Below are 13248 nucleotides of genomic sequence, written 5' to 3'. Positions count from 1 at the left end.
TATAATGGCCCAGATAGTAAATGTTTTTGACACAGCATGTCACATGGCCTGTCACAACCACTCAACTCTGCCATTTACAATTCATAAATGAGTGGGCGTGACTGTACTCCATTAAAACTTTATTTACAAAAGGGAGTATCAGGCCAGATTTGGCCCAAGGACTGCACTTTGCTGACCACTGAGCTCAAGATGTGATGGCAGACTAATCGAGAAAAAACCAAAATGAAATGCACGCTCTTATCCAGTCTGGAAGCTGCTTCTAGGTGAAGGACAGACTACGAGGAAAGGAGACAAAGTGCTGTGTCTCACTCATTCATCTATCTCTTATTCACACAGTAACCACTAGTGAGGTGCATACCATGTGCCTGGAACCAACCATCAAAGCCCTACCCCCACAGACCCAAGTCCAACAGAAGAAAAAAATTAAAATAATTAAAAAGAAACAATGCATTGTAGCACAGCCAGACAATGGAATATTATTCATCACTAAAAAAGAATAAGCTATTAGGTCATGAAAAGACAATGGGAAAACAAATGCATATTGCTAAATGAAAGAAGCCAATCTGAAAAGACTACATACTGTATTATTCCAACTATATGACATTCTGGAAAAGGCAAAACTCTGGAGACAGTAAAAACTACTGGTTGAGGGATCCTAGAATGTAAAAATAATGCCAGTGAGACATCTGATACTATATTGTTGTTCCAATCATGATGGTTGTATTCCAGTAAATCCCACTATCTGGCCCTTTAATTCATGGTGTCGGATTAAGTAGACTAATTGCTTAAGTGAACCCACAGGGCTGAAGAAAGAAGCCTGGTCTAAAAAAGGACTAAACTAGGTGATAACAATAGTCATAATGACCCCAAACAGCATTTTGCTTTAACCCTATCATAGCCTCTCACTTTGTAGGTGTCTTGCCATTAGACCATACATTCACTAAGAGCAAGTCCCTATTTTATTCATTCCTATATCTTCAAGAAATAATGTAGTATCAGGCAAGTGGAAGGCACACAATAAATATGTATTAACATTAAATTAACAAACTCCCTTTAATTAAGTGGCTACTGAAAAAATAAGAAACTGCTTTAATATTAATCATATTGTTTTAGGAGTAGAGGAGGAATGGCTGACAACCTCTAAAGCAGCTAAGAATCAGATAAATTAGGTCTGGATCTCCTGGAATGAGTAGGATTACACCTCTTGGAGAAGGAGAAAAGTAATACAGTAGAGGACACAGCAGGTGCAGAGGTACAAGGCTCAAGAGGAACACATTAAAGAAACAAAGAGAAAATCAACAGAGCTAGACCATGGGGTAAAACAATGAGGAAGGGAAGGAGAGAAATTCAGAAAATAAAGGCAAACTGAGATGTAATTTGTATGTCTTGAGAAGTTCAGAGACTATCCAGATACACAGCATTGTATTATACAATCTGGAAATCATCATGGTCAAATATCCAAATTTTCAAAAGCCCCGTAAGATCACGCTGGTTGCAGCACAGAGGACCAAAGAGAAAATTATTACAGGAGAATGCTTAACAGAGCCAGGGAAAGATGAAGGAATTGACTGAACCAAAACAGTGGCCAGAAGAATAGATGGGAGGAAAAGATTTGAGAGGTTTTTTTGAACTTACATAGACATTATTTCCTATCAGATGGAGAAGAAAGAGCTAAAGAGGATTCTCCCCTTTCTCATTTGGGAGACTTTGGGACAGATAAGAATTTTACCTGAGTCAGGAAATACAGTAGGAGAAGCAAGCTCGGAATGCAAAGATAAAACTTTATTCTGTTGTGCCTACGCTGAATGTCAGGTGTTTGGGGAAAGAGAAACAAGTGTAGTTCTCAAATGTTTATTTAATAGAGAAACCCAAATGAAACAACTCTGAAAATCTGAAATCACAAACAGTAGTAATATTTTTAACAACCAAGATATGACACACCTATAAGACGTAATGTATTTTGAAACCAGAGTAAGACGTAAAATGAGCGCATTCTTAGGGATTCATCAGAAACCAGTGCGAGATCTCTCCCTTTCATGTTTCAGATGTCCACTGCCCGAGGCGAGCCGAGTTCTCCTGTTAATGACAAGCACGTTTGGAAAGGTGAAGGCCTACAGACAAAACTTGGAAAAAATAAATGTCTAGTCTTCCGGCCCCAAGATTTCTCTTGGTCCACTCCAGGCCTGGGCAAGCCTATCAGTTTCAACCTCTTGCTGGGCTACCCCCTAGTGAAAGATTCCAAAAACAGAATAAGAGTTCTAGTACCCATGTCTTTGCGAAAGCAGGGATTGTGAACAATACAATGCACATATTAGATCAGAGGGTCAAATTCAGCCTTCCTCACCCTAAACAGTATAGTGTACACATTTGGGATACAGGAGGGGATGGTTGATTCAGAGCACACACCACAGATCATAGAGCCCCAGCATCTGATGTACAGTGAAATATTCAATGAATAAATAAGGTGACGCTGTGGCACATGACATTGTTTTTCCACCCAGACTTAAAGCAGACATTTTCTGGTTTATTTGAGCCAAAAGAGATGCTTTACCAGAATATCCAGAATAAGCTCGTTTCCTAAAAATAATATACTGGCTTCAGAAAAAGTTCATGGAATACCAAAAATATTATCTGTAAATTTAAATGATAAGATTATGGATTATTTTATTTCTTCTAGGGACAGGTCTCCGTATTTTCTAAGTTTTCTATTGATGAATACCAAAAACATTAAAGTGATTGGGTTTGGGTGCCAGGATTATGATTTCATATCTTTGGGGAGATGTCTGTCTATCCTGAGTATCACGGGAGAGCTCATCATATAGGTGATCAATAAGCCTTTGGTAAGGAAGGGAGGAGGAAAAAATGTATCAGCTGGAAGGATTTTAGCTGAGCATTGCCTTCAAGTTTATTTTATGATGTGCTTGAGGAGGTGATTAAGATTGTGCATTTTCTTTCTCAGCATGCCAGGGAATCATCATTGCCAGTTTGTGTGATACATGGTAGTAAAAGCAGAGAAGTTAGTTCAGGCTGTTCTTTTGAATGCTTTCACCTGGTGACTTCTTAGAACTGAAGGTCTCTTAGAGATTCATCGGGTTATCTCTGCCATGGCTGACGACTCTTTTAAAGTGATATAAGCAAGACCTTCAAACACAAAAATATAAGCAACTTAAAGGTGCAGGAGGACGGAGTGGAAAATAGAGAATGAGTTGTTCCAAGAAATGCAGATATTCAGATGCCAACTAGACTCGCACCTTCGAAATGACATGAGCAGTGACCAACCCTGGTCCCCGCCACTGCTGAGCTACTCTGCAGAAAAGAATATCACAGAGAAATGATACTATCCTCAAACCTTAGGATGCATCTATATTCCCAAAATGAATTCTTAGCAGTGACAATCTGAAAGATGCTGGCTGGGATGAAAGCTACCTATGCCCTTGAAGATGACACAGAATCCTTGGAATTCTGGATATGAATATATCAACCCTAGAACTAGCTTGGTATTTCTAGCCTCTTGCTCAGACTCCAGTTAATGTTTGAGTATTTCTAGTTCTGTATAGGTAAAGTTTTCCTTTCCTTAAATTGCTAAGCCCGAAGCTAAGAGTCATCCTAATTAACGGGAAATCCATTTATTAAATCAAAAGCAATCAGTGACCAGAGCTAACACCTTTTACACTACACAAGATAGCTCTTTTTAGACTGCCATAAGAAATCTGATGGAGGATAGATGAGAAAGCTCTATATTATCTTATTATTACAATAAAAACATTTCTGATCGTGTGGTACCTCTACTGAAAAATCCTTGGGATATATACTGGCTGAGGTTTTAAGAATGAACAAACTACCACTGAGCCGTGTTCTAATCCTAAACAGTGGTAGAAATAGACAGACATAAGTTTTTCTTTAGTAAAGGAAAAGAAAAGGAAAATGTACATGTTGGAACTGAAATTCTTGTACTATTCAACTGTTAAAAGGGAAAATGAAATTTATTACATTTCAAGCAGTTGCTTCACAGACTCGCTCACTCTAAGGCAGTCTATAAAATCACACCTTTTTTGTCTATATGGAAAAAGCCAATAGTAGAGCTGTAGGGACAGGATACAGGGACAGCAGGGCTGGGACAGGATAGGGGCAGACACAGGGGATGCGCTGGCCCCAACACCACCCTCACTTTGCACTGGAAAACTTTTGCTCCTCATCGTGTGTCATAATTGGATGAGGGCAAAAAACTGTCTAACTATTCTTCAATATCCAAATGTTGAAATGACTTTTTTCCTGTTTCCTTCTTCGGACTGGTGGTTGAGGCATCATTCTAGGTGACGGCTGACTGGGGTTCTGAGCCTTAGAACAAACTTAATGTCTAACCAGAACAGAATAATCACGGCTATGGTGGGGAGGAGAGTGCTTCCCAGAAACCATTCCACTGAAAGAGACTCAAAACAAAGGCAGGCCTTAGGAGACAGTTTTTCTCAGTAAAATCCTGGGTCTTTGGGAGCTTCTAAATGGTGCTTGTGTTAATTCCACTGGGGGACTCCTGGGTTGAGGATCTTGGAACTCAGCTAGTATGAAGAGGTGTAGGTCAGAGGTCAGACCATTAACATCAGAGTTCCCTGGGGAAGATTTTTGTCTCTGCACAGGTCAGCTCAGAGCTTAGAACTTGGGGTGCTAGGGATGCATAGAATATTTACACCAAAATGGGAGGAAGGAATGGAACTCTCTCAGCTCTCAGGCCAATAATGAGACTTTAAAGAACTTTGTCCCTTCTGTAGGAAAAAGTCTGTTGACTGAATGCAGTAGGGGTCCTGTCCCTATAGAATAAACCAGAAATAGAAAGTTTTAGCTCTGCACAAGTTAGACTCTTCACCCTTTCTTATTAAGAGACTGCTTAATGCTCACTGTTAAATGGGCCCACAAGGGAACACACCACAAACACTGAAAAACACTGCCTCTCTTATAAAGAAGGCTTGAAAGGCAGTCATCTGTCCAGAGACTCCAACTTTTTTCAGTCAGACATTTACCACTCAATATCAAGTATTTCCTTCTCTTTCTTCCTCTTTATCACTGCAAGATTTGTAATCTTTTTAGTTTTGATAGGAAAAAAGTCCTTTGATGTCTTAGCAAAACAGCACACACTGTTTTAAATGAATTGCTATTAATAATTTATCTTCAGAATAAGCAGGAAATAAAGAAATCTAATATCATAATAGAAAGAAAACATTTTTCTGCCCCATTTGATTACAATTGCTAAATGTTAGGCAATACTTGTCAGACCTACTATTGCCTTATTTGAGATTAATTTGGAAAAGTGATCCTTCCTCTCAAAACCTCCAGCCAAAGTAACAGTAATTGAAATGGTAGCTATTATTACATGGCATTTTAGATAGTTTTTCTTTGGTAGCACAGTTAAATACTTGTATTTGAGTGCTCTTGGTTTATACTCAAAAGCCTCCTCTATTTTTGTTTCTTTTTATGAGGAACCAGCTGAAGATATTGACTCCACAGTTTCCAGCAAAAAAATGTTAATGTGCAACCACAAAGCTACACTTTGAAAATGTTTCTTTACTTTTGAACTGATAATTCTGTGGAAAAACTATCCTATTCAATCGCCAAAGAATATAAGGGGTGCTAATTTTTTTTTCTTTAAATTTGAGGGCTTCTATTTACTTCTCAAGAGTAAACCCTGAACACTCGTTTTTACAAATAACCAGGTAATTGCACATAGTATGAGTATGTCATCCAGTCAGCTTAAGTTCAATGCTGGTCAAGGTTGATGTTCAATTTTAATATTATTATTTTCTCTTGGCTGTAACTGAATTACCTCGAAAAGGCTACTATTATGATATCCGTTTACCTATCTGGAAAGTACCGTTTCCTAGAATATCCCAGGCATCTTTAAAAGGAAAAAAAATGTATCCTTAACCTCATCTTGCAAATAGTGGCTTAAATTTTACCAAGCAGGTCAAGGACAGGGTCAAGAATAACAGAGGTAAGAAAGAACACTAATGCTTATTTTCAACGTCAAACAGAAAGGATTTTTAAAATCACACAAAAACTCTCTTTTCTCAGTCTTCGTTAAAAACAAACTTGTAATGTGAGAATACGGCTAGCAGCGCACGAGACCTTCCCCCGCTGTGGGTTTCGGAGCTAGTAAATGCACTGAAAAGAGAAAAGCATGCAAAGCTGCTCTGCTTACCTGAGGTGAAAGCAGTGCACCAGCTTCGTTACTATTATAACCATCGTCCCCAGGTCCAGAGCAGGGAATGCCCGGGTGACAAGAAGTGAAAAGGGAAGCGACGATTCTGAGCCTCTGGGAGAATCTTCCCCGGGCGCTGGCTGGCTCCCCCGACACGCCTCCTCTCTCTGGCCGGGAAGAGAAGCGGCTCTCGCTCGCGCTTCACCGCGAAGCGCAGCCTGTCTTAGCTGCTCAGTCGCCCAGCGGCTGCTGGAAGCGCGGGGCCGAGGCGCGGGCACGCGGATCAGGAGCACGAGACCGGCGCCGCTGAGCCGGCAGCGTGGCTGCGGCGGGCGGACGCCCCGGGAGCCCGCGGCTGCGCGGCTGCTGCTGAGGCTCCGACAGCCGCTCTTTGCCGGGCGGAGAAGGTCAGCTTTTCAGTAACCAGGATCAGCTGCGGCGCGAGCCCCTCGGCGTCCCCGAGCCCCGTGCGAGCCCAGGCCGGCCGTGAGCGCAGCGCGGCCCCAGCTACTGAGCATGCTCGGCTGCCCCGCGGCTCCGACAGGGGCCTTGCCAGCGGCGACTTCCCTTCCTGATCTGAGAAAGGGAGATGGGAGAAGTGGGCAGAGGGTGAGATTTAGTGGAGGTAATTTCTTGAACAGGGAGATGTCTTCCTCCCCATCCTGCCCCTGGCGGGGGGGAAAAAAGAAGAAAAAGAAAGAAGAAGAAGAACACATTGCACTGCGCTTAGCAAATATTTTTGATTGATAGGCTGAAGACGTTTGGAAGCTATCAGTAATGTTTAGCCTTTAACTCTCTCCCTGCACAATTAAGCTGCCTCTGGGGTCAAGTACGTGGTCTAGGCAGTGAAAGGGTTTTAATCCTAGCAAATCACCGTCGTTTAGGATTAGGTGTGGAATTGCCTATATTTCAAAGTCTAGGCAACATGCCATGAATTAATTGCTCTCTCCACAAGTGCAATCTGCCTATAGTTACTATTTTATTTTTTAAAAAGTCTTTTATAAGATACGTGTGCAGTTTTTGAAAGTAGACGTTGAGCTATATTACAACAACATACATTTTGATTTAAATCTTTCAGATGGCAGGCTCAGTGAAAGCAGGGAATGTTGCTTATTTGTCAACTGGAAACCCAAATCCTTTCTCCAGGACCTGGTAAAAGGCAAGTGCTGGTAAATGCTTGTGTGAGAATGAATTGTGAGTTTGTTAATATGTAAAGGGCACTTACATAAGGAAGGCTGAAGTTCTTGAATTTGATAGGAGCCTAAATTCTAACTCGACCTCAGCTTTGCATTTTTGGGCCCCATGACACTAAATTTTTGTCTTAAGTGTCCAATGGATAAGCAAATTGGCTTTTAAATAGGATTTTCACTTTTGTCCCCTTGTCCTCTTTCAGTTCTCAATGTTCTATGCCAAGATGAGCCAAATCCACAGCCAGTTCTCTCCGCTGCTGTTGAAACCAGGGACATTGACTCTGCATGGTTTGCAGATAACACAATTTCATTTTTAAAAACTTCTAGCCAGTCAATTCTGCCAAGTCTGTGGAGGGTGAATCCAAGATTTCATGGCTGAAATGAAGCTTCAGCCTGAAAGCTGGGCCTGTGAGAGTCTATATTGGAAACACGGGTGAGCTGGGAGTCAGGTGTTTCTTGAATCCCTACCAGTGCTGCCTTGGCTCATTGATCAGATCCTTGGGTCAAGAAAGTTACTTCTCTCTCTTTATCTCTATCTCTCTTCCTTTCTCTCCTTCTCTTCCTCCATCGTCTGACTACCTTTCCCTCTCCCTTTAAGATTCAGGTGCTGCCTGAGGGCTTCTGGAGTCCAGAGCCCCTCCTGGCCCCACTCCAGAGTGTACTGTTATCACAACACTTTCTAGATTGTCTTCAGCTAAGTCAGGCCCCCCCTACCACCAGCTGTGAGTTCCTTAAGACTAGAGACAGCACTGGCTGTTTGCATGTTTACAATTGTGTACATCTGCACAGTGTCTGGTTTTCACGTGTTTTCAGTTTAGATTAAGGCACAGGCGGGAGTCCTTCTAATTGTAGCGGCCAATTAGAAGATTGACAGGGTTAATCTAGAGACACTTCCTAGGGGAAGGGATTCCAGATGGAAGAATAAAAATTCCAATACAACCAAATCAAATATTTCAGGATTGAAGAGGAAGATGCAGACCTTTCTGTACAGCCCTGATAAGGGCAGATAATCAGGGTGGAGCTGTTTGATGGTCCTTAATCCCTGATTCTCTATGCTGAATAGAAGTAGAAGCAGAAGAATAAGCACCTCTACCCTTTGGATACACTCATTTTATTTCATAGCAGAGATTCCTTATACCATCTCCCTCATTCACCCCCTACAATTCTTTGTTGTTGTTGTTCTTCATTAATTGCAGTAAAACTGGTTCTCAAAGCTTCCCCAGGCTACCCAAATCATCAAAGCCAAGATTTTCTCAGTTTTGATGATAAAATCATAGCTATCATTTCGTTGACACCTCATTCTCTGCCAGGCACAGCTAAATTCTTTACAGACATCACATTTCATTGCTACAGGAAGCAGCTTTTCTTAGCATTTATCACAATTTTACATTTTGAATTTATAGCATGTAATAGTATGTTTGCTGATGTCAAAAGAAAATAGGCACAAACAGTAATTGGTCATGGATAAGGATAGAATATTATCATGTCTGATGATGAATCCAAGGCTCTGAGAGCTCAAGATAACAGAGCTAACAGGTGGAGCTGCGTTTGAAGTCCGTGCTGCGAAGTCTCGAAAGTTCACCTGTGCTGAATCAGCAGCGATGGCAGCTGCTTCTCAGTTGCCCTCACACCCTACTAAGATAGCAGAGCCCAGCAGGGAAAAGAAAGACTCCACCTTGAGCAGATCAGTCTTGTAAAGAAGCGAACATTGTACCAAGTGAAGAGCAGAGATGGAAAACCTGGGTCTTTGGTGAGCATCATTGAATTGACCTGTTTACCCAACTGCCTACCTTACCTCACCTCTTATAATGCGTATTGTATTAGTTCAATCTGTTTAAAGTCACTTTATTTTTTTGTATATATATATATATATATATATATATATATATATATATATTCTATTGAAGTATAGTCAGTTTATAATGTGTCAATTTCTCATGTACAGTATAATGCTTCAGTCATACATGAACATACATATATTTGTTTTCATATTCTTTTTCACCATAAGTTACTACAAGATACTGAATATAATTTCCTGTGCTATATAGTATAATCTTGTTTATTTATGTTATATATATTAGTTAGTATCTGCAAATCTCAAACTCCCAATTTATCCTTTACCACCCTCTCCCCACCGGTAACCTTAAGTTTGTTTTCTATGTCTGTGAGTCTGTTTCTGTTTTGTAAATAAGTTCATTTGTCTTTTTTTTTTTTTTTTTCAGATTCCACATATAAGTGATATACGGTATTTTTCTTTCTCTTTCTGGCTTACTTCACTTAGAATGACAATCTCCAGGTTCATCCATGTTGCTGCAAATGGCCTTATTTTATTATTTTTTATGGCTAAGTAGTATCCCATCATATAAATATACCACAGACTCTTTGTCCAGTCATCTGTCGATGGACATTCAGATTGTTTCCATGTCTTGGCTATTGTAAATAGTGCTGCTGTGAACATTGGAGTGCGTGTATCTTTTTGAATTAAGGTTCCCTCTGGATATATGCCCAGGAGTGGGATTGCTGGATCATATGGTAAGTCTATTTTTAGTCTTTTGAGGAATCTCCATACTGTTTTCCATAATGACTGCCCAAACTATATTCCTACCAACAGTGTAGGAGGGTTCCCTTTTCTCCACAGCCTCTCCAGCATTTATCCTTTGTGGAATGTTGAATGATGGCCATCCTGACTGTGTGAGGTGATACCTCATTGTAGTTTGGATTTGCATTTCTCTTATAATTAGTGATATTGAGCATTTTTTCATGTGCCTATTGGCCATTTGTATGTCTTCATTGGAGAATTGCTTGTTTAGGTCTCCTGCCCATTTATTGGATTGGGTTGTTTGTTTTCTGTTATTAAATTGTATAAGCTGTTTATATATTCTGGAGATTAAGCCCTGTCAGTCTCATCTTTTGCAAATATTTTCTCCCATTTCTCCGTAGATTGTCTTTTTGTTTTGCTTATGATTTCCTTTGCTGTGCAAAAGCTTATAAGTTTAATTAGGTCCCATTTTTTAATTTTTGCTTTTATTTCTATTGTCTAGGTAGACTGCCCTAGGAGAACATTGCTAAGATTTATGTCAGATAATGTTTTGCCTGTGTTTTCTTCTAAGAGGTGTCTTGTCTTATGTTTAAGTCTTTAAGGCATTTTGAGTTTATTTTTGTGTATGGTGCAAAGGAAGTATTCTAACTTCATTGATTTACATGCAACTATCCGGTGTTCCCAACACCATTTGCTGAGGAGACTTTACTCCGTTGTATGTTCTTGCCTCCTTTGTCAAAGATTAATTGACCAAAAGTGTGTGGGTTTATTTCCAGGCTCTCTGTTCTGTTCCATTGATCCAGATGTCTGTTTTTGTACCAATACCATGCTGTTTTAATTACTGAAGCTTAAAGTCACTTTAAATTGGGTTTGCCTTGCAGCCAAAAGCCTCCTGTCTGAGATAAACTCTTTTACTTTCTTATTCAAAATGCTAAAATGATTAAGAATTAGGTCAATTTCTTAGCATAGCATTCGGGAACTTTTTCCTGATCCCTCTGTTTTTGTACCTTTGTCTCCCATTATATTCTGCTCTGCATTTTACTTTCTGGCTGTGCTGGGCTCCTTGCTCTAACTGTGAGCTTTGCTATCCCACCTCCCATCCTGCCTGCCTTTGTCCTGCATTTTCTCCTAAGCTCTATTTGTAATATACATGAGTCTCTTCCTTACTGAATGATAAACTCCTTAAAGGCAGGAATTGGGTTCATCTTTGTCCCATTGTACGTTTCACATAATAGGATCCAAGTAGAGATCTGCTTTGTTACTGAGCTGAGTTCTAGAATATGTGACCTCAAACTTCTGTGTCAGTAACTCCTTACAAAAGTAATAGGGATTATACCCTCCTAAACTTCATGAGAACTTGCTTTCAGAAGATGTAAAATGCTATTCCATGATAAAGATTTTTTTGAAAGAATTAAAAAAAAAAATTTTAAAAGAATTAATTCAGTCTTACTCTCCTGGCCACTAAACTCCTCTGGGCCTGTGTCTCCACACAGGAGTTCTATTCTGAAACTCCGGTGTCCAGTGTCAGGCAACAAAGTTGAGCATTGGATGATGAATACTCCATCTTTCACAAACTTAATCCCCAAGGCCAGTGGATTATCAAATTTTTTGGGTTAATTTTATAATGTACTTAATTTTCTCTGGCATGATACACTATTTCATCAGAATTCATTTTTAGGTGGTATGTGTTGACCTAAAACAGACTGCCAAACATTTCTTCAGCAAAGATGGATTTATTCAGTATCAGCAAGAATTGCTCTGTATCATTGTTAATTTAGAGTCAATGAATTTATTTATGGTTAAGATATAGTAATAGTGTTTATAAGTCAGAGTCTGCTAAGGAGACAGAAACCCCACAGTAATTTGAAAAGAGAGGGCTTATATAAAGAATTCTTAACTATTTTCAGAGAAAACTACTAAAAGGGAATAAAGAGAACTCTAAAGAATACCCCAAGGCTGATGGAGTCCAAGGAAGGGGGTCCTCCCTAAGTCTGGGACTCAGCCCTCTTTGGGCTGGTTGCCCACTGGACGGTGGAGAAGTTTACTGGGTGCCCAGGCCACAGTGGTCTACAGTCAGCAAGCTGAGGCTTCCGGGCAGGTACTGTGGGGCTGGGACTCACCAGCTGGAAGCCTCCTGCAGTGGTGCCAGTCAGCTGAGACTAGGTGGTAGGACGCTGCCTGCTGGGATGCTGATGACATTTGCTTGGAGGCTGCCTGTGGACGTTGCTGTTGAACTGGCTGAGAAGCTGGCTGGATACTGGCTGGACTCAACCAGAAACCTGCCAGGAAGTCACCTGAAAGAGGTGTTATTGAACTCTCTGGGCACCCTCAGAACCCAGCTGAATCCACCCATGAGGATGTGCCACGGAACTTACTGATGTGAAGCTAGCTGGAGTGACTGCAGAACTCTCCAGAGGCTGCTGCCTGGAGATGGGGAGATGCCGGTGAACTCAGCTAAGATGCTCCTGGAACTTACCTGCAAACTGCCTTAGGAGGTGCCGCTGCACTTAACTGCTGCAAATCCTACTGGGGAACTTTTGGAACCCACTGAAGACTTCTGCAGGGGTACCGCTGAAACTCACTGAAGGTGAACTCCTCTGGATGTCCTGCACGCTAGCCCAGCATTGCAGGAGCTAGAATGCTGGCATGCACACAGGAACTTGGAAGAGAACCCTACCTCCTGCAGCGTCCCTCTAGCGCCCTCTACTGACAAAGCTTAACATTATGCCATCTGGAAAGAAATATTTCAGTATCCCAAGCAGGCAAAGAACGATGGATTTGGAGCTGAGAAGCAATAAATTAATGACTGATTGGCATGGGGCTTTTGTCAAAATCACTGCTGTGTTTTAAAACTACCTCTTTACTTTGCTTTACCTGTTTGTTTCTTCCGCTAACAGACGATATGTAAGGGCTTCAAAGGTAAGGACAATCTTTACATTTTATGTGTAGCGTAGTGTTTGGCAAGTATTATACATTTAACACAAATTTATCAAAATGTGTTACTGCACATACGTAAACATTGCATCCTGCGCTCACTTGGTCTGACAAGCACTAGGTGTGCCAGGATTTAGTTGGCATGAAGGGAGTTATTTCTGTTATTTTCAATGTTTGCACAAAGAAGGAAAATTGCAGTAGTGGCGATGGACACACTGCACACCTGTAGAGTCACTATTTTCTAAAAATGAACTTTTTGTAGTTCCTTGGCATTTTGGTTGGGGTTGACTGACTGGAAATCCTCCATGAGTCACCAGGGGGGAAAAATCCCCCCCTTCTTTGGAGAGAAAGTTTATTCTACTCAGAAATATATTGAGAAAATGAAAAAGCAATTA

At 40.8% G+C, this 13248-nt stretch overlaps 1 protein-coding gene and 1 long non-coding RNA gene across 3 annotated transcripts in view; one reads left to right on the top strand and one right to left on the bottom strand.

Moving 5' to 3' along the window:
• Positions 1–6368, bottom strand: part of ARHGAP18 (Rho GTPase activating protein 18) — a 163711-nt gene extending 157343 nt beyond the window's left edge. Inside the window, exon 1 of the mRNA XM_010965535.3 lies at positions 6191–6368. Coding sequence (XP_010963837.2) covers positions 6191–6234 — 44 coding nt within the window. The 5' untranslated portion in view covers positions 6235–6368. The remainder of the gene's footprint in view (positions 1–6190) is intronic.
• An 89-nt stretch (positions 6369–6457) lies between these two features.
• LOC123619780 (uncharacterized) lies at positions 6458–12733 on the top strand. 2 transcript variants are annotated; one of them, XR_012508621.1, is made up of 5 exons: positions 6458–6597; positions 7269–7349; positions 7584–9130; positions 9603–9912; positions 11827–12733. It is a non-coding gene; the product is annotated as an uncharacterized LOC123619780 (long non-coding RNA). The 2 variants fall into 2 exon arrangements; XR_012508622.1 differs by having other exon boundaries at positions 6591–6815.
• The last annotated feature ends 515 nt before the right edge of the window (positions 12734–13248 follow it).

This window comes from Camelus bactrianus, chromosome 8 (genome assembly GCF_048773025.1).
Source record: "Camelus bactrianus isolate YW-2024 breed Bactrian camel chromosome 8, ASM4877302v1, whole genome shotgun sequence".
NCBI lineage: Eukaryota > Metazoa > Chordata > Mammalia > Artiodactyla > Camelidae > Camelus > Camelus bactrianus.
The sequence above is the reverse complement of the archived record's forward strand: the minus strand, read 5'-3'. Positions and strand labels throughout refer to the sequence as shown.